Source organism: Asterias rubens, unplaced genomic scaffold (genome assembly GCF_902459465.1).
Source record: "Asterias rubens unplaced genomic scaffold, eAstRub1.3, whole genome shotgun sequence".
Taxonomy (NCBI): Eukaryota; Metazoa; Echinodermata; class Asteroidea; order Forcipulatida; family Asteriidae; genus Asterias; species Asterias rubens.
The window spans coordinates 480,453-502,587 of record NW_022985694.1 but is presented as its reverse complement, the minus strand read 5'-3'; the positions used below and the strand labels follow the sequence as shown (position 1 = coordinate 502,587).

Genomic DNA, 22,135 nt, shown 5'->3' with positions numbered 1-22,135 from the left:
GGCTAATTAGCTCAGCCCAACTAATTAAACATTTGCATAATATGGCCCGTATAACGCACATTCTATATACGAAAAAGCGCGCAAGTTTTGAATAGTGCCAATTTTAGTTTGAAATGTTTTCAAAGTAAAATCATTAAATCTTCAGATTTTTCTTCACAGATGTCTTCCTTAGATCCCAAACCATCATACCTAGGCGCCCGTAATGAATAGATTGGCTAATTAGCTCAGCCCAACTAATTAAACATTTGCATAATATAGCCTGTACGCACACTCTATATACGAAAAAAACGCAAGTATCGAATAGTACCAATTTTAATTTGAAATGTTTTCAAAGTAAAATCGATAAATCTTCAGATTTTTCTTCACAGATGTTTTCCTTAGATCCCAAACCATCATACCTAGGCGCCCCTAATGAATAGATTGGCTAATTAGCTCAGCCCAACTAATTAAACATTTGCATAATATAGCGCCCTCTTGTGATCAACCTTCGTCATTTTGCCTACGAAGCAACGGCGGCGCGATAACGGCCGTTACTGGCAGTAAGAGATACTATGGTATGTTAAATGTTTTCAAAGTAAAATCAATAAACCTTCAGATTTTTCTTCGAAGATATCTTCCTTAGCTCCAAAACCATCATACCTGGGCGCCCCTAAGATATTAATTGGCTAATTAGCTCAGCCCAACTAATTACAGGACCACCTCAGGGCAAAGCATCGGCTCTCGTTTCCCCGTAAACTTGCTTCAAAGGTATGTACCATCTAACAACCTTCTTGTCACTTGTTATTTCCGAAAAATATTATTAACATTAAACACTTACTCGGTAACGAGCAATAGAGAGCTGTCGATGGTACATGTATACAACATTGTGAGAAACGGCTCCCTCTGAAGTAAGGACGGGCTTCCCAAACACTTGCAATGCATTGAAACAAAATGAATAGGCTTGTCGAATTTTGAGTTGGCTTGTAACTTGTTGTTCGCGTGGCCACGTTTGATTATTTACTTAAATTGGTATATTATTTTATTTAAACAGACAAAAGACGTGAAAGTGACTCAACCGATTAAGGTGGGAGGAGGGCCAGACTATGGAGTTGGGAAAATTGACGTAACAAGTAAGAGTCAGATACTGGCAGAGGTTATTAGCAAATGCATAACCCTGTCAGATCTAGACAGTAACACACTTCCAAGCGTAAGTATTTCTTCAATTAAATCAATAAGATGGGTCAAGAGAGACAGACAAAATGGAATGAAAGTTGGAAAAATAATACAGGTAATGTTAAGGACGTCATTAGGCGGATTATCAACCGGCGCGAGGAAACAAAATCTAATCCCCCCAAAAGTCATAGGTCAAAACGGGCAAAGAAATTATATTGCATATGCCAGAGTACTTACAGTAAAGACCAGAGCATGGTCGCTTGTGATAACTGTGGCTTGTGGTACCACTACTCATGTCTATGTTTAAAACCTGTGAGAAAGGGAGATTCCTTTACGGAACATGTAACTTTTTATTGTGGTATAAATGGATGCAACTCAAATAAATTGGTTTTTAAACATAGGCATGATGACAATAACACAGCTGCAGATCAAACACCCGATAAATCAAATGACCACACCGATAATCACAATGGAGACGTTGGTTTGACTGAAGACGGCAACATAAATGAAACATTTTCATCTCGAGAGGGTGAGGTGAAATCTGATAGTCAGCCTGAGAGTGATGACTGTGGATCTAACGAAGAGACCCGCGTAAATGAACCTGCTTCTAAATTAGACAGCCATAGTCAGTCTGGAGACAATTTAAATACACGTGATGACGTTTGTTCTTCGCGTTCATCAAATTCCTTCCTAAGTGATCATGATGATTCTGATAACAACTTCACAACTCACATTCAATCGACCGATGATAAAGATAATTGAAGTTCACGTAATGACGTCTCAAGTAACCATTCATTAAACTATCTCTCAAGTGATCATGATGATTTTGAAAACAACTTCACAACTCACATTCAATCGACCAATGATAAAGATAATTTGAGTACACGTGATGACGTCTCAAGTAATCATTCATCAAACTATCTCTCAAGTGATCATGATGATTCTGATAACAACCTCACAACTCATGTTCAATCTACTGATGATAAAGATAATTTGAGTACACGTGATGACGTCTCTAGTAACCATTCATCAAACTATCTCACAAGTGATCATGGCGATTATGATGAATTATATGAACATTATAGAGCAGACGAAGAACAATCAAATCGTTCGCAAGATGGAATCAGTGATAATGACAGTTCCGACAACATGTTCGGTGACATACCACATGAAGTTATCTCAGAAATGTGCTGTAAAAAAGAAAACAAGGTAGTGTTTTGATTTGAGATTACACGGATGGCAAGGATTATTCTTTGATTATATTTATTCATGAACTGCTACATGTCTGTAACTAGGTAGCCATGTTTTAACTGTCTAAAGTCTGCCAAGAGAGGGCGCTATTACAATAACATGTAAAATCACCACATCTTCCTTTCTTTAAATAAAGAAGTTCATAATATGAAGTTATTGTCCCGACAGTGTACATGTATATAGTTCAAAGTTCACATTCCAGTTGATACGCGTATCGCGATGCGGTAGTGTAATGAAGACGATGCGGAAAAGTTCAGTGTTAATTCTCGAAGACTGGTGTTTATAAAAACAACTAAATTTCCTCAAGAAAACTTTAAATTTAAGAACTTGAAGATAATGCTGTAAACTCATTAACGCTGTAAACTCATGAACGCTGTAAACTAATTAACGCTAAGTTTAACTGTGACTGTAAGTAAGGTTTGGCAAGTCTCGCGATTTATAGATCAAGTCTTATCGGTGGCTTAACAACTCGTCCGCTCCTGGTCATAGTAGCTGTTGGTTGAGTGATGTCGTTGTTGTTCGGCTCAACTGCTGTTGCGGTCGTGGTTGTTTCGAAATCCTGTTCTTTTGATGATGGCTCGATGAAGTCACACTGCTGTGGCGGTTGTGAAGCAACTCTCAAGTGCCGCCTATTACGACGTCTCGTGCCATTGCCTGTATCTACTTGATATGAACGGTTTGGCAATGCGGCTGTAACTACTCCGCCCTGAGACCACATATTCTTAGTCGTATCCAGCAGCCTCACGGTATCTCCTACTTGAAGTAGAGGAAGGTCACGGGATCCACCCTTTTGTTTTTCCTTTTGTGCGTCCTTTCTTTGCTTGAATGCTTTACTGTCGAGATGTTTAAAACCAAGCAAGCTGTCCACCATGGGAAGATTGGAACGAATTCTTCTGTTGTACAGCAGCTCTGCTGGGGATTTCCCGCACTCAAGTGGTGTACTGCGATAAATCTGCAAAGCTCTATAGATGTCTTGGCCACTGTTAACTGTTTTGCGGATCATGTTCTTGACAATTTTCACAGCATTTTCCACCAATCCATTTGACTGAGGATAGTGGGGACTCGATGTGGTGTGTGTGAAGTCCCAATCTGCTGAAAAGCGTTTGAATTCAGCACTGGAAAACTGGGGTCCATTGTCGGTGAACATTTCATGTGGAGTTCCCTGTCGCGAAAACACAGACTTCAAGTTGTTAATCACTGTGCCGCTGGTTGTGCTTGTCAATGTGCAAATTTCTACAAATTGTGAGAAGTAGTCTACAATGACTATATAGTTCTTACTGTTGAGTGTGAACAAATCTGCTCCTGCCTTTTGCCATGGGCGGTCGGGAGTAGGGTGCGGCTGGAGTGTTTCTGCCGTCTGCTTTGGCTGGTATGTTTGACATGAGTTGCAATTTTTTACCATGTCAGCTACATCTTGGTTGATGCGAGGCCAATACATCACTTCTCTGGCTCTACGTTTACATTTCTCAATGCCGAGGTGACCTTCATGGATTTTCTCAAGCATGTTTCGGCGCATTGATGTTGGGATGATTATTTTAGTTCCCTTGAACAACATGTCGTCTGCTTGTGAAAGTTCATCACGTGCGTTCCAGTAATCGCTGATTGCAACTGGACATTTGCTCTTCACGTCGGGCCAACCTTCATTGATGATTGTGCTCAGTGTCTTGAGGGTTTCATCGCGTTTTGTCTCCAGGGCGATTTCTTTCTTCCTGTTAGAGGACACTGGCATGTTGGTCAATATAGTATTGACATAGGCTTGAATGTCATCCTCTTTGGAGCTGTCTTTATCTGCATGAGGATCGACTGCCCTTGAAAGTGTGTCAGCGGTATACATGTATTTACCCGGTGTGTAAGACACTTTCAAGTCATAGCGTTGTACTCTGATGAGCATGCGTTGTACTCTTAATGGACAATCACACAGTGGTTTAGTGAACAACGGAATGAGTGGTTTATGGTCAGTTTCCACTTCTATTTGTTGTCCGTAGATGTACTGGTGAAAGCGTTCACATGCATAGGTTATGGCCAACAGTTCCTTTTCAATTTGGGCGTATCTTGTCTCGGCCGCTGTCATGGCTCTGGATGCATACGCCACTGGTGCCCATTCATTATCATACTGTTGTAGTAGAACTGCACCGAGCCCATTCTTTGATGCATCAGCTGATAGCTTGATGGGCTTTTTGGGGTCATAGAACCTGAGCACTGGCGCTGTTGTCAGTATAACTTTCAGTTCTTGCCACGCCTTTTCCTGTGCTTCAAGCCACATCCATTGATTCTTCTGGTCAAGCAAGCTGCGTAGTGGTGCTGACTTGGTAGATAGATCTGGAATGAATTTGCCCATGTAGTTGATCATCCCCATGAATCTTTGTACATCATTCTTATTTTGGGGTTTCTGCATGTTGAGGATAGCAGAGACCTTTTTGGGATCAGGCAAGACTCCTTGGTCGCTGATGACATCTCCAATGAAGGTCAATTTTCTCACCCCAAACTCACACTTTTCTCGGTTCAGTTTGAGATTATTACGCTCTGCTATCTCTAGTACTTGTCGGAGATTCTGGTCATGCTCTTCGCGAGTTGAACCCCAAACGATGATATCATCCATCATTGTGTTGACCCCTGGCACTTCAGAAAAGAGATCATGGATGATTTTGTGGTATACCTCTGGTGCACTGCTGATGCCAAAGGGAAGACGAAGGAAACGATACCTTCCAAACGGTGTGATGAACGTGCAAAGTTCTGAGCTGGCATCATCTAATTTGATTTGCCAAAATCCGCTTGAGGCATCAAGTTTACTGAAGAATTTTGCTCCTGCAAAGTGTGCTGTAATTTCAGCACGAGATGGCAATTTGTAGTGCTGTCTCTTGATTGCCCGGTTTAGATCTCGTGGGTCCAGACACACTCGGAGCTTGCCGTTTTTCTTGTCAACGACGCAGAGTGACGACACCCAATCTGTTGGTTGGTCTATCTTTGTGATCACCTGCATTTGCTCCATTTTGTCCAGCTCTTCTTTGAGCTTTCCCTGTAGAGGAAAAGGCACTTTCCTACATGCATGCTGGACAGGTATGGCATCTTCACTTGTTGTGATGTGGTGTGTTCCAGGTAGGCATCCTAACCCGGTGAACACATCTGCAAAATCTTCTACTTCGAGGGGTGTTTTAGTGATGTTTAGTACTCTTTTTATGAGGTTCATCTTCTCACAAGCTTGCAACCCTAACAATGGCTGATGATTACCTGGTGTGACTAGAAATGCAATGAAGTAGTTCTTACTTTTGTGTTGCACTTTCACCATACATTTGCCGGTGATGGGTATGTCTACTCCCGAATATCCTGTAGCCTTTACTTTTGCTGCGTGAAGCTTTGGCTGTGGTTTCATTTGTTGAAACAGCTTTTCAGGAAGGAGATTTGCTTGAGCCCCTGTATCCAACTTGTAGTTTACTTTTATACCATGTGTATTGAGTTGAATTTTCCATTCATCGTTGCCTGAATCACTGTCTATCACATCCACAAAGAATTCTTCCATATCTTCTGGAGTTTCAGTGACGTTGTGTACATTTTTCTGTCTGTACGGAGAGCTTTGTGCACCCTTGCAGGCTTTTGCAAAGTGATTTATTTTTCCACATTTTGTGCACGTTTTTCCATGAGCAGGGCATGCACCATACTCGTGTGTTTGGGCACATCGATAACATGTCTTGTTACCCTTATTCGAAGCATGTGGAGACTTTTTGGAGAAATTTCCTTTGCCATTCGATCTTCGATCTTTTGCTCGTACTGCATCTACTACTGGCTTGCCGGATGGAGCTAGCTCTTTTGCTTGTAGCTTTGTGGTTTCTGCTGCTCTGCATAGCTGCATGACTTTTTCCAGAGTGAGGTTATCTCCCCTTAAGAGTCTCTCTCTTAAGCTATCCTCTGGAATTCCACAAATGATGCGATCTCTGATTAGCGAATCTTTAAGCTCGCCGAATTCACAAGATTTACTGCGGGTACGGAGTTCCGTAGCATACTGATCAATGGTTTCTCCTGGTTGCTGATCTCTGGTAAAGAATCTGTGGCGTTCAAATGTGATATTGCGCTTCGGCATGCAGTATTCCTCAAACTTCTTTAGCACAACATCTTGTTTCATACTATCATCTTCCGATTCAAAAATAAATGTGTTGTAGATGTCGAGGGCTGCCTCCCCTATGATATGAAGGAGAGTTGATGTCTGAGTCTTATCATCTTTCTCAGTTAATTCTGAAGCTATATTATACAATGTATATCGCTGCTTGAACCGTTTCCAATTCTCGGCAAGGTTGCCAGTCAGATCCAATGCCGGAGGTTGTGATAGATGGGGTAGATGTGCCATTTTAGTGTTCAAGATTGTCCTTTTATTGATGAGTATTATAGATCTCTGTCAGGTACATACCCCTATTATAAAGCCTGTAATAGCTAGACAACAGGAGGAGCAAAGCCCGTCCCCCAACGTATGAGATCAGTTCGACAATAAACGTTACAACGTTTTTTTTCTATGTCTTTTTATATCGGCAATTCTTGAGTTTTATGGCTGATTTATGGCTCACCTTCTATCAATCTTCAGCTATACTGTCTTGACAGGAGAAATCTTCACTTCTGACACCATGTTTTGATTTGAGATTACACGGATGGCAAGGATTATTCTTTGATTATATTTATTCATGAACTGCTACATGTCTGTAACTAGGTAGCCATGTTTTAACTGTCTAAAGTCTGCCAAGAGAGGGCGCTATTACAATAACATGTAAAATCACCACAGGTAGCTTCCCGGAAAGAAAGAAAATACCGTGAAATTAAGGCACCCCCATCTCAGGATTGTTATATTTACATTGACAGCCGAAAATGGGATAAACTTAGGAGACACCAAAATGGACACAAATTGCCCGCAGACTGGGTAAATGTGTTTTTAAAACCTCTGAAAAAAATTCATCCATTCTGCTCTCTTCAATTACGACGACATTATGTAAGCGCAAAAACAACACGAAGGACGTCTACTTTCGCTTTTTCGGCAAATGGCTATTGCAACTTCAATGGTTGTAATGTAACGTTTAAAATAAAAATGAATGATGAAATAAATTACAGCTAAAAGTTGATTTTACAGGTCACCCTACTCATCATAAATCGGAAATTAAAGGAAGATATGTTCGTTCAAACAAAAGGGAAAAACTGAAGCAGACACTTAAATATAAAAAGCCACGAAGAGAATATCTAGTCAATCTTCAAAAAATGAAAAACGATGTTTTCTTCTCAGGTTGCAGGAGCGAAGCACCTAGCAAGTGTTACGTGCGCCTAGTCCATTACAATGTCAAAAAGGAACTAAAGCACGACAGAGACATTTGACAAGGAAGAGTGAAACCTAACCAGCGATTATATTCACGATGATAATTTATTTTACTCAAAGAACAATATTTAAAGCAATAGAACAATTAATAATGTACATGGCAGATTTAATACAATTCAAATGAGAGACTCTAAGATTATAGCTACCGGAAGTTTGATGACTGGGTTTGATGTGCTGGTTACACGGTGTCTCTTCTAAATTGACGTCTGGCACTAGATTGGTACATCTGGGGAGAGCCTCAAACCTGGCATGGGTTTAGGCCATCTAGGAAGAGCCTCAAAACCGGGCGTGGGTTTTAGGCCATCTAGGAAGAGCCTCTAAAGGAACATGACCTTCTGGACAATTGTCAGGCTGCATACCGGACCCATCGTAGTGTTGAGACTCTGCTCATTAACCTGTTTAATGATATCCTCATTGGTATGGAGACCAACTTGTAGATGTCATACCTTCACACACAAGACAATGTGGACAAAGTAATGTCCACAACAAAATTACGAAAATGTGAAATTTGAAATGCTTTAACACATGTCAGAGATAAAGTGAATATATCAGACTGGAAACTGTATGTGAAAGATAACAAATTGTATGTGCAGGTCATTCAGGGACCAGAACACAGAAGAACACAAAAAAATAGATATACATCTCCAGTAATACGGGTTGGGAGGTATATATCTCTGGTATCGCCAAGAGTGCTTCCATGCGAGAAGGTTGTCTGTATCGAGCTCGGAAGTTCTTGCCTCCTGATGAGGCTACTCTCTACCTCTACAAGACAACTATACGTCCCCTCATGGAGTACTGTTGCCATATTTGGGCTGGAGCTTCTGCCTGCCTTTTATCGTCACTGAATCGAGTGCAGAAGTGAACCTGGTCGGAGAACGTTTCAAAAAGTAGAGTGAACTGTATAATTATGCAGAGTTCACGAGAAACAGGTCATGTGATAAGTGTTTAGAGAAAAACAAAAGCAAGAAACATAGAAAGATGAGGAAAATTACAATGCAGCTTGAAAATGCAAGATTTTATAACAAAGAAATAAAAGTCAACTATGAATAGCTCGGAGGACGTGTCCAAGACACCATAGCAAAAAATTACTGACAAAATTGAAACAAAAACTGACTCATTAGGGGTTCACTATTAGAAAAAAGGGAGAGTTAGTGTTCAATGTAGCAACAACAAAAGTACCTCCGGTAAAAGCAAGTGTTTTGAAGTTAGCAGATAAGAAGGCAAATGTAATACCATCCAAGTCAACTATCAATGGGTGGAATGTGATTAGGGGAACGATGTCACAGCAACAGTAACTGAATGGATATCTAGTAAAAACAATTTTGGCACTGTTTAGTGATGAGACATCCAAGTTCGGAAAGAAGTATGAAGGTTTTCACCTTGAGGGAGTTTAACACTATAGGAACACGCAACATTGCTTCGAAGTCTGACCAGGATACTTTCTAACAGATTTTAAGAGATATAAAGGACCAAGCTTCAACCAGTGAAAGAAACACCGCTAAACACTTACTAAGATGATACTAAGTACCATGTCTGATAGGGCGTCAAAACAAATAAAGTGCACCACATTTTAAAAACCATGAGCGTAAATCATTACGGCAATTGTGCAACTTCTTTTGTGACCTGCTATGCCTTGGTCCATATTATTATTATTATTTATTCGGCCAGTGTCAAAAACAAATACATACATGTAAAACAAAGGATAATAAGACTTAAAAAAAAGGCAACTTAAATACAGGGTAACTAGAGGAGCGGGATTAGACAAAAGGGTACAGGACAGGTACGGGATGTGGAGGAAGGAAGAGGAAGGGACAACAATCCATTTTAAGACGGCCAGGATAAACAAAAGCGTACTACTACATTATGACTCAAAAGCCTGCTGATCCAATCCTCGAATAGAATATAAATAAAAAAATCACTATGATAAACACTTAGATAGTATAAAATAAACAAATATAAATATATACTTTGTAATTAAGTTGTCCTTGAAAGACATGGGTTTTCGGCGCTTACCTTATGAGCGCTTTCGTGGGAACCGATTCAATAAATTATTTCTGAATGCAGCAAGTACTTTTTTCATGGCAGAAGATGTCACCAACTACCAAGTACTCTACTTGCAAAGTGGGGCAAACAACCATCTTGCTGCATGATACCGCATTATTTAGCGCCCTGCAAAGCACTGGGAATGGTCTTCTTTTTAGTCACCATGCCACTATTAAGGATACGTCTATCCACCTGGATTTCGAACAGAAGTGAGTATCAAGAGATTATAGAGATTGCAAATTCCTTATAATGAGTTCTACACGCACACAGCAGTTAACCAGCATTCGTTGGAAAATAACAAGAGAAACTGTTACCCGACACAACCATGAGATGTTGACAAAAATGTCCGGTTATTTTAGTGCCAAGCTCCCATCGGCGGCTACACTGCAGATCGTCTTCAAGGACGAAGTGGGCAGATGCTCCTGAATGTGAGACAGAATACCTGACCTCGGACTCCCTTAAGACAATAAGTATGTTGAGAGTGTTTTTGCACATCTGGACAGATCTGTTAGGGAAAAACCCTGAATAAGACCATGAAATGGCTTGCTGGTAAGACTCCATCATCAGAAACGCCATAATATTCAATTCTGCACAGAAGTCATTCAGTCAAAAATGTGAAGAAATGCTACAAAGAACGCCAACAGGAAATTCAAGTGACAATGCGTGCTGCTGTATAAATATGCGAAGTTGGCACATGCTGAAGAACTTGAACGCAAGATAGTTTGCAAGAATAAAGACCATACACTGAATATAATGTACTGGACCTGTGGCACTCTTCAAATCAAGTTGACGAGTACTTGACATTGTTGTCTAAAAAGGGTGAAAAGCTGGAGGCACTCAAAGCACATTTTAATTTCCGTCAACGTGTACCAAAAAGCTACGAAGAAAGAAGACAGATTGTATGCATTTTCGAAAGATGGAAATCCTTTCAGCGCTGAGCCCTTGATACCAACTTGAAGCAATTAATAAGTGAATCTCTCCAAAATCAACCTTGCAGCTATACAACAGAAGAGTAAGATGTTCCTCTTCTAGTAGAAAAACGGATAAAGCATAAAGGAGATAATTTCCAAAGATTAAAAGAAAACGGCACCAAACGTCAGTTTTTGAACATTGTTCCTCATGGAATAGTTTGCCTATCTGCATCAAAGTAAAGCCGTATTGGAAGTTTCATATTGTTTCGAGAAAATAGTTAATTGGTTGCATAGAGACTGCCATCACAATAGTTCTCAAGGTTTTTATCTGCAAAGTGGCCTTTTTAGACTGTAGCAAATACATCATTTCTTAGTAAGGAATTGATAGTTACAACAACTGGGATGTATCGCATCTAATCCTCACCTCTGTTGTTCTGTCCTAAATATACTCCACTGGATCCACAAAATCAAACTACACTGCTGCAAACTTATTGATTTGCCTATCTGCAGAGATATGGCTAAATGCCTTCTCATATTTTAATTTTTCTAACACGATGGAAGACCCAGTTGATTAAGGTCTTTAACTTATAAGGTCTTTAAATTAGCACCACCTTTCGGCGAATTATCTTTACTCTCATTTAAATCCTCACGATATGATTTCATGATATCAGATATTCCATATGCAACATAGCTATAATGCATTAACTGTGGTTTTGAACTCTTCTCTTAGACCAAGTAGGAATTAGCCCACCTCGTGATTTTCATTTACAAGTGGTTCATGGTAATGGTTATCAAGACCAGAAAAAAACATCACCATCATCATCATCAATAACAGTATCATCGTTTTCCTCTCTATCATATTAATGTATTGGGTATCTGTTGCGCCTTGTACAATGTTGTACCCAGAGAATACCTCATGTTTACATTTGATGTGATGAAAATATGCCCGGACTGTTGTGTGCAGTTTTTGACAGCCATTAACATTGCTTTGTAATTTTTTTTCACATGTATGTCCATGCCTACAGTGTTCTTTTCAGCAGAGTGTGACGTGAGACGGAGTTCAAGTCTATTTTGTCTCACTTAATTATTGTGTGTTTTGTCCCTAAACATGGAGAAAGCTTCTTTGAGGTGTAAAATTTAATTCATGTAAAAACGAGTGGTCGTTTGGGCGCCGCCATTGTACAACTCAGTTCATTAATATTCATTTGGTCTTGGACACGTGATTTTGTCCTATCAAACAAGGGAAACGCTCTTAGAACTTTCTTTCGTTAAATTAAGATGCAGAAAGACTTGGTTGTATTTCATAAATAAGTCAGCAATCGTCAAGTGTCTTAGATTCGGTATATAAAACCTTGCAACTTTCCTTTTATTAGGATTTTCTTGCAAATGTTGTCTGCTTTTTCGTAGCGCGCGATTCCTGGTTTGCGTGGCTGCCTCCAGCCAATCAAAAAGCGGTTAGAAATTCGCGGCCTAGATAAAGAGCAAGTTTTAACATGTATGTTCAGTTGCTGTTATAGAAGCTGTTGATAAATTATCAGGTTAATGTCGTTTGTTTATCATCATGAAATGCACCCAGATGATTGTTCTTTCTTGATTTATTGATGATGACTGTTTTGAAGATTGGCGGAAATTATAGTGTCATTTTATTTTACATTTAAACACTCATTATAAGAGATTTTGGCTAGTAATTTTTTAACATTTTGTGTGCTGTATTTTACGTGTTTCTGATTAAAATCTTTATATAAATATTAACGATGTGCGGGATTATCTGATAATTTGGCCATTCCTTATTCACAATTTGAGGAGAATGTTTCGGTTTATTGTGCATAAATTATGCTATTTATTAGTCAGTTGCTGTCAGGACAAACACTTGATCAATGGAGTTGACCTGAAAGTCAAGCTGGTTCCCAGCAGCGACGCCTTTTGTCTCATGGCTTCCGGGAAAAACCCCACCTACAAAATTAAGATTATGGATGCATCGTTGTTTATTCGGAGAGTAACGGTCAGTTCTGCGGTGATGCTCGGACACATCAAAGCTCTGGAAAAAGGAACCGCCAAGTATCCCCTCCGACGCGTCGTCTGTAAAATGATGTCTGTACCCAGGGGAAACTTAACACTCACTCAGGATCACTTGTTCTTGGGTCAGCTACCCAATATAATTGTGGTGGGTTGCGTGTCCAATGCGGCCTTCAATGGGTCATACTCCAAAAACCCCTACAACTTCCAGCATTTTAATGTTAATTACGTGTCGGTACATGTCAACGGCGAACAGATCCCCCACACCCCTCTGAAACCAGATTACACCGCGGGAAGGAAAAACTGCGTGAGATCCTATCACACGCTGTTCTCCGGTATGGATACAATGTACATGAATGAAGGCAACGACATCAGTCTGAGCGACTACCCAGACGGGTACACACTACGCTTTTGACCTGACCCCAGACTTGGCGTGCGGTGGACACTTCAGCTTGGTGAAGCATGGGAACCTTCGTCTGGACATGCACTTTGCCTCACCGCTCGAAGAAACCATCAACATCATCATCTATGCCTAGTTCAACAACATATTAGAGATTGATCAAGCTCGTAACATCATCTTCGACTACAACAGCTAGACGGAACGATCATGGATACCAACGAGATAACATTAATCTTAAAGAGAGACCGCATTACCCGCCAAGTCTTCAGGGGAGTGTTTGCGAGTGATAGAATACCGAAACATCACCTCCCGCATCCAAGCGCCATTGTTATCAACACGGATCCCTCAACTAAACCAGAACAGCACTGGGTTGCTGTTTACATCACCATGGACGGTGTGGGAGAATACTTTGACCCAAGCCTATCGTCTATTACAACTTTTCTCAAAAAGAACACTCGTCAGACTGTACATAATCGTACTAACTTACAGGGCCCACTGTCAGCTGTATGCGGTCAATATTCTCTGTTTTTCCTATTACACCGTTGTCGGAATATCCACATGGACACCATCGTTGGGTTTTTCTCAACCGATAAAGGGGGAAATGATGTAGCAGTAAACGATTTCTCAGAAAAAACTTTCCAAACTTTAACACAAAGGTGTACGACTTGTCCTTTGTTTCGCGACAAATTTCAAAGTCCTTGGCTTAAATGGTAGGAGGTGGATGGGAAGAGTCGTGTTTTTCTATGTATGATAAGCGTATGAAGCATTTAATGTCGGGGGAGGAGGGGGGGGGGGTCTTTATAATTTTAAGTAATGTTAATAATCAGTAGGGTGGTTTACTCAATAAAGTTTAGAAAGCCGATTTAATTAATTTTGTGTCTTTTTCCTTTATTTGTTGTTCGTTGTCTCTGTAGGACTCCCCACCCCTTTCAAAGTTTGAATAATGTTTAACCCCAATCCCATTTCACGTTTACTTGTGACTATCATTGAGTAACAGGCCCTTTAGAAAACGCACACAAATATAACGTACGACGGACACAAATCATTTAGTTTCTTTAAAAGAAAAACAGCTTTAATGACAACAATTACATGTCTTACAACTCAAGTTACAATTTTAACATATGAAAGTAACAAACTATAGGAAAGGTGTACAATTAGTTACACCGGTACTTTTCGTTATGCACAATGAGATGTCATAACAAAATCTAAGAGTCTGGTGACGTTGAGAAACGACCACGAATTGAATGTCTGTGCGATGTCCTCGGTTTCGTTTTCCCACCCCAACAGGATTTCCTGAATGGTATCGTTCAAAGTTTCTTTGCTAAGTTTCGGGTGAGTGAAACCCACGGCGACCAAAAGTTGACATACGGCGTAGAATACATCGAAGATCTCATTCGCGTCTATGGATAATGCCACATGTTTATAATGTTCGGAAACATAGTCCTCCACGCGGTACTCTGGTGTGTCTCCGAAAAACAGACAGGCGTGGTCGTCCTGACCGGGCCAGTTCTCTTGACAGCCTTCGCAGGGAAGTTGTTGTTGTATATGGTACACCCTCCGCACTATCTGATCCTTTACTATTTTATCCAGAATCCGCTTGAGGAGTAGTCTGACTCGTGCTCTACAACGCATGACGTCACCGTCTGGAGCAGAAACAGAAAGGTAATAGTTAAGAGTCAGTTATCTTACTCACTGCGTTATTGATGTCGGTGGCGTGCCCCATCAACTGGACCCATTGCTCCGCAGGAAGGTTCAAGCCCTTCTTCCCCGCCAACATCTTGCTATGAATTTCGTTCCAGTAGTATTCTCAGATATTGACGTAAGGACGGCCCTTAAAACGCTTCACAGTAACATAACGCTCACCTCCGATGGGAAACTTGACCGCCTTTCTCTCGTTCTCCTCCTGGTCAGGATCGGGTTCGAAGGTACGCTTTCTGCTTGGCATTTTCCCCTTCAGACGCTTCATCGGCACGGCGGATGGTACCGAGGCGTCGTCTTGCGCAGTACCCAAATCGTTCATGGCGGCTAACAACACATCGGACGTGGGTTTGTTGGGCAACATCTTCTGCTCACGCTGGTGGGTAGACGCTGTGTCGTGTGAACACATTGAAATAGTACACCCTACCGTCCGGACTCGCGGCTTCGCGCCAACCAGTTACTAACATGTCGTGAGGAATATCACGGGTGTTTTCGGTTTCAACTCCTTCACTAGGCGATGGTGGAGGTGGCTTCGGTGTCGGACTGTTATTCTGGGCCCGGTCAGTGTTCACGTTTGGAAGAGCAGCCATTGTATCAAAGTATACTGGATAATCGACTCTTGCTTCAATACCTTCGGTTTTTGGTGTAGGTAATGAATCCGAACTCAAAAATCCAACTTATATAAGCCAACTGTACTCACATTTTTCTATAGGAACGTTCTGAAAACTTGTCCAGAAACGTTCAACTTTGGGCGTGGCTTCATAGACCAAGCAACCAATCAGAATGAGTATTCGGGCACGTATGAGAAATTTGCCCAGACACATTCGGAAATGGGATGTGACGTCATAGACCAATCAACCAATCAGAATAAGTATACGGACACGTATAAGTAACTTGTCCAGATGCGTTTGGAAATGGGATGTGACGTCATACAAATTACTCCAATACCTTGTCACACATCCGTTGAATTTAATCACTTAATAAGTTAAGACATAAGCGCCTTCCTTCGTAATACATAACACCAAATACAATGATGACCCCGGTCTACTAAGACGGGATGGCACTAGAGATAAAGGGCGAGATAAATAAATTTGAATCTGCATACACGCATGTACACGAACACATTATAGTCCTCGACCAACCCTTTTTATTCTTCCACGACGGCTTGCTTGTCAGACGTCGTGGAAATCAACCGCTTTGTTTTCACTTCGTGAAAATACAACCGAGACGTAGACGTCTCGGTTGTGCTGCGTGGTTTTGTGATGCGGCGCTTCGTGATTTTAAAAAATCACTAACGCACCGCGAACTGAGTACAAACAATAACGGTTTGCACTCAGTTACACTGTCGTGAGACAACTACTGCGGTGTTTTTCAAACACCACTCAACATAATGCCATGCATAATGTTAACCCCCCTCCCCCACGTATCAGCCCTTCGGGCCAAACCCCTCACCACTGCGTGGCTCGCCCTAATTACATTAGCCCACCTCCGCCAGGGTCGACACACCTCACTTCCAGTCCGGCAAAACAACATTGAAAACAAGCCATATTTGCTTGCCGGACTGCGATTAGGTGTGCGTTCCTTCATCATTACTACTGCAATCATAATCCAAAGTAGCAGTTACGTACATGTACATGAGATATTGTGTAGATGCACATGTGTCAACCACCATGCAGTTACTTGGTGGAGAAAAACAACAACATAGGTTATCTACAATATCAGTTTAAATTGATAACGTATGAATTTTGCCAACAAAGTATAAAACGCAAGACAAAAATTACCCCTCCCCTCACATTTCTACTGCCTAAGTCAGTGCATGTGTTGTTCACATACATGTATTATAACGTGAATGAAGGTAAACAATAAACCTTGTCCATCATGTTCGTTCATGTTTCAATTTAGTCAAGGATAGCCTTAAACTATATTTGGGAGCAGAAATAAACTGATCAAACGAAGCATCATTCAGTATAATTCATGAAACGTTTTGTGGCCTTACCAGTCTGTCTTTAGCCGTCGATCATCAGGGTTTGGCTCATCGTCTTCGGCCTGACGATCATCGTCCCCGGGCTGGTTAACTACATGTACTCATAACACGTCTTCGGCTTCTCTCTCATCCGGTGAGCTCCCCTTATCGCTAGAGCCCTCAGTTTCCTCTGAAGTGCCTCCCTGAAATGCCTTTTCCTCATCTATACTGTGGTTTTCCCAAGACTCCCATTTTCGCTGTTTTTTGTGTTCTTGTACAAAAATAGTAATATTGGCTATATCAATAATCCGTTATAGTACATCTTTATTTTTTGTTGTTCAGATTTTGTTATGAGAAAAAATTTAAAACAAAGATTTGATATCGGAAATTAAAGTATTCTTCCTTTGACATGTTTTCTTGTCCGGCTACGCGCGAGACTTGCACAGTCTATAGTAGAAGGTGCTGTTGTCGCAAAGCATGATGGGAAGCTTAAGGATACATTCGGAAACTGCCTGAGACCGCTCTCATTTATGTGTAAACATGATAGAGGCGTGTCCACTTTTCTATTGGCTTCACTTATGTATTGCTTTGGTTGTAACAACTAGTCCTATCGTTAGTGCTCTGGTGCATCAACATAATAACAAGACAAATTGTTACAGTTCAGCACCACCTCGATTCACAGGCAAATCGCTTTCGAGTTGATGCAGTTCCAGGCCCTCCACCTATCCCTCGTGGACCTAGGCAAGGCCCTCATCCTGACGTGTTAGAGCAGTTGGACGCGAGTCACCTTCAAGCTGTTGAAGTTCCAGGACCTCCACCCGTCCCTCGTTGGCTTAGGCCAAGCCAACGGCCTAACTTTCTACAGCTGCAGCGGAACCGAATGGCAGAATTCAACTTGTACGAAGAGCTGTGAATAAACCTATCAGTTACTCTCCACAGAAAGCATGTCCAGCATAGCCTTCATGACAAGCATGTCAAGTTTTGACTCAGTTGACGTAACTGACAGCATGAAAAAATAGTAAAATAAGTAAAATAAGTGGCGTTACCCCAAACTTATTCCCAATTATCAATGCACCTTGCAAACTTAAAATGTAACCCTTTTCATTTTATTGTTGCTATCTTGAACAGAATTTGTTTGGAGGGTACAAGCAAAAACATCATCTGGCAGTTCATCAGGTCAATTAGACCAAAAGCACCATGCAAACCAAAGGGGGACTACCTATTCTTCAATAGTGAAGGCAGCAACTTCTCAAAGGGCCTTGAGGCGGTTCAAAAAGTCTCAGGCTACACAGGAGTGAGAGCTACAGCTCCCTTACCAAAATTACCAATTCAATTTTCCAATTGGAACCAATTCAATTTTCCAATTGGAACCAATTGGAATTTTTCCAATTGGTTCCAATTGGAAAAATTCCAATTGGCAATTGGCACAAAACCAATTGGAACCAATTGGAGCTACAAAACCAATTGAAACCAATTGGAGCTAATTGGAACCAATTGGACTTTGTTGGACTCAATTGGACTTTTTTCCAACTCGGTTTAGACCCAATTGGACCCAATTGGACTCACTTGGTTTGAGTTGGACTTTGAGTTGGATTTTGTCCAACTCATTTTAGACCCAATTGGATCCAGTTGGATATTGTTCCAACTGATTGGACCTAATTGGCATTTTTGTCCTGCTACCCCATTAGGGCCCAATCAAACCCAATATACCTTTATGATCCATTTAAACATCCCCATGTGAGGCGCTCTCAACCAATAGGACTGCCTTAACTGTTTGGGGGGTTTACGAACGGACGTTTAAAAACTTTACCCATGTGCATGCATGGAGTTTAAAACTACCAAGAAAGAAACTTCTTCCTGCAACAAATTGGCATAATTTAAGGAAACATGTTTTTATTACCATTCAGTTTACCATGTAATTTCACATTTATTTCATAAGTAAATTTAACTTCCTTTCTAAACTTAAATAATAATAATTGATTTACAAACTGGCTTAAGCAAATTATGACCACCCGTTGTCAAAAACAATGGGAGTCCGTGTAATGTACAAAAAAAAGACCGATCCATTAAGCCTTTGCACCATAGCTCAATGACTAATCACAGCTGGGATTTTGAACAACCTCAATTCCAACAAAATGAAGAGGCATTGGGACAGGTTCAGATGTCGTTGCTAAAGGTGTGTAGTGGGCGGAGCATAATGGATCGGTATCTCAAAGGGTCTATAGACTAAACTGACACGGGCGGTGTCTTTCTGAAAATTTGTTGATTTGACACGGAATGACCCTTATTTTTATGGTTTTCAAAGGTCACATAAATTAAGTTTATGGTACTTATTCCTGTAGGCGAAGAGAGAGAGAGACAGAGAAAAAAAACCAGTTGGATGATAATCTACAATTCTTTTGGAAGGCTGGTCTTTTTTTCTAATTTCCTTAGGTCAGCAATTTTCTCTGTGATGTGACGATTCACTTTTGCTGCTTCCGCATCCCCATATCTCTGACGAACCAAATCTGCAAAGACAAAGTTACGTTTGACAAGAGGTTCTAACCAGTCACCTTATAAAATTGTTGCACGCTCACATGGGGTCCATGTTGTTCAAAACCCATGGACTCCATCATAGCGTGCAACAATTGTTTTGTTATACCGTGGTATTTTTCCCACCAACATAACATAGACAACAAAATTCAAAACAAAATTGTATTAGTTGATGAAGCTGGTCCCTATAGCGTGCATCATCATGCGGCATGCCTCGGTTCTATTGCTATCTTATATCAACAGAGACGATGAAGTTCATGGTTTGAGGACGATTTAAGTAACGGATCACATTCGCGATGGCATGCGACACTAAAATTAACACGCGACGCAGTTTATAGACAATGCTGATACCTAGACTGCGACCATAGACTGCAATTAAAGGCTCAGCATTCAGTGATCATTGCATAACCATCATGCAACTTTAAAGAGGAGACAAAGTTTTGTGACACGTCAGTTGACTGGTTCTCGACCTAAGAAATTTCACAATCTAATACCAAGGTATAGCAAGTTAAGTTTCAGTTTTTACTTTGTGTGGGTTTATATTCAAAATACGATGGGTTTTGCAATGCATTAATAAAAATGTTTCTCTAGATTAACAAAAATGCACTTGATTTATGCACTTTTGATGATTAATGCACTTTTTGGCAAAGTTAACTTTAATTTGCTGATGTGGGGTGGTTTCACATCTCATTGTTCATCTACTTAGATAAAACTGATAGGTCAGTCTTAAGATCACTTAAAAAACAATAAACAAAAGGGCCTCTAGAAAAATCACTTTTTTTTTTCTTGCAATTCAAAATTAATAGAGCAACAAACTTTTGGTCTCAAATTTTGGTTCAAGACTTAGTTGCTAAAAAATCTTAAATTACATACCTCTAATAGCTTGTACAATGCCCGGAGGCATGCTCCGTTGTCTCCACTGTTTGGAACTCGACCATCAAGAGAAGAAATCCTCAGCTTATTAGAGCCCACCAATCTCACACAGAGGTTCTTGGTGAACATAGATGGCTTCCTTTTTTTGAAGTCTAGTTCGCCAGGCTTGAATGACTGAAATATTTAAAAAGTTTGGAATTTTAAAGCTCTATTTCCCATTTGCACATTAGATCCGACCATGGAGGAAGGAAGAGAAGGAGCTCGAACGACCCGCAAAATTGCGAAAGTAACAAAAGAATACTCTGACAATGCCCCTGTCTGACCAGTGGAAAAAGATAGGAGACCTCCAGCTGGACGGCCGATTAACAAGCAGGATTAGATCTCTTTGTACAGAAGGTGTGGTACTGCCACTCTACGCCATTGCCTATGTGTAAAGTTGCATTATTGGCGAGAAGAATTGTGAATACACACGTTTTCATTTACCGTTTGTGGTGTTTCATGGAAATATCATGGCATATTTCTACATTTTTTGTGACTTTCCTGTCACTAGCGGTGGTTAAAAATTAGGGTATTAGCACTTGAGGGTGGTTGGTATTCATTTGTGTTTTTCGATTTGGTGGGCAAAAGTGTACACAATTTTTATCAGGTCTCAAAAAAGTTGTTTTTTCTGTATTATATTCATACGACATACAACACCATAGTTTAGTGAAGAACCAAGTGCGCACGCGCAAACTCACATACGCCAGGTCGCCCATTGTCTGTATAAGGTATGTGGGTGATTACGAGGTGTAGTTAAATGACCGCGGTACCACGGGTTCGACTTTTTAAATCCCTTCGTTCGAGCTCCTTCTCTTCCTTCCTCCATGATCCGACTAACCTCACACAGATCGGGTTATTGGTGAACATTTGATGAAAGCATTACAAATACTATGAATTACAAAGAATGTTGTGCTGCCCAGTGTGAAAGCTTGGCAGTATTCTTTATTAATGATAAACTTACGTATTTGCTTGTTGTTGGGTTTGGTTCAGGTGCAGGAGGAGCAAACACTTTCTGTTGCACTTTTGCTTCAGGAACAATCTTGTCATGGTCCCCTTGAATTTTTAGCAAAAATAAAAAGGAGAAAATACATTAGAAAAAACAATATCATTACAGGCTTTTTTATAACCAGTTGCAGGAATTTAATCCCTCTTCCTTTGAGTAAAGTTTGGTCATTGCATGTCAATTAACAGATAGAAGTAGTATAATCACCAATTTCTTTCAAATTTTGCTCAATAGCTGCAGAGAGCAAGTAGGCCTCTTTTTTATGTAGGTGCTATAAATCCTAATTTATATACTCTTACATGTAAATAGTGCAAGAAAAAAACAGGTGTGGGATTTGTAAAGAAGCAACTATAATGTGAAGAATCACAGCGAACACTGCTGCCAACATACCAGAAACACATAGGCGATTATTGTCAGTGAGGGGAGGTGGGGGGGGGGGGCATTTAATAGCCTAACAGCATGTGTTGATTAAAAAAAAAATCCCCCCACCAGCTTCTTACCTTCTTGTTTTGCCAAGAGTTGATTTTGTAGCCTCATATTGAGGGCCCGCAACTTGCTGTTTTCAACCTCTAGCTTTCGGCATCTGTTGCAATTTTCATCCACTTCTATAGGCCTATCTGCTGTGAATTCCCTCTGACCCATTAGGGGTTTCTGGGAGTTCACTGAAATGATCTTTTTCAGACGCTTGGAGCATGACATTTCTGTATCCTTCTTTTGCTTCTGTTAATTTTAAAAATGAAATAAAACAAACATTGTACACAGTAATTATAGTGAGCAAAAAGTTAACAAATGTACAGAATATCATGGCATACGCCTGGCTTTTGTTATTTCATAGCAAAGCCTACATAGTTATTGTTTAAACTTTGTATGTGTCTTAAACAAAAGCAGATAAAATCATACAAAAGCG

The 22,135-nt window shown here is 40.5% G+C and overlaps 2 protein-coding genes across 2 annotated transcripts; both read right to left on the bottom strand.

The window, feature by feature from the left end:
- Positions 1-2,839: 2,839 nt before the first annotated feature.
- On the bottom strand, positions 2,840-5,840 carry LOC117305634 (uncharacterized protein K02A2.6-like). Its single transcript, XM_033790512.1, has one exon. The coding sequence runs from the start codon at positions 5,771-5,773 to the stop codon at positions 2,840-2,842; it is 2,934 nt and encodes a 977-aa protein (XP_033646403.1). The 5' UTR covers positions 5,774-5,840.
- Positions 5,841-14,296: 8,456 nt separating this feature from the next.
- On the bottom strand, positions 14,297-15,408 carry LOC117305633. Its single transcript, XM_033790511.1, has 3 exons — positions 15,246-15,408; positions 14,984-15,208; positions 14,297-14,763 (listed from the first exon to the last, which is right to left on the bottom strand). The coding sequence occupies exons 1-3, from the start codon at positions 15,406-15,408 to the stop codon at positions 14,297-14,299; spliced, it is 855 nt and encodes a 284-aa protein (XP_033646402.1).
- Positions 15,409-22,135: the final 6,727 nt, after the last annotated feature.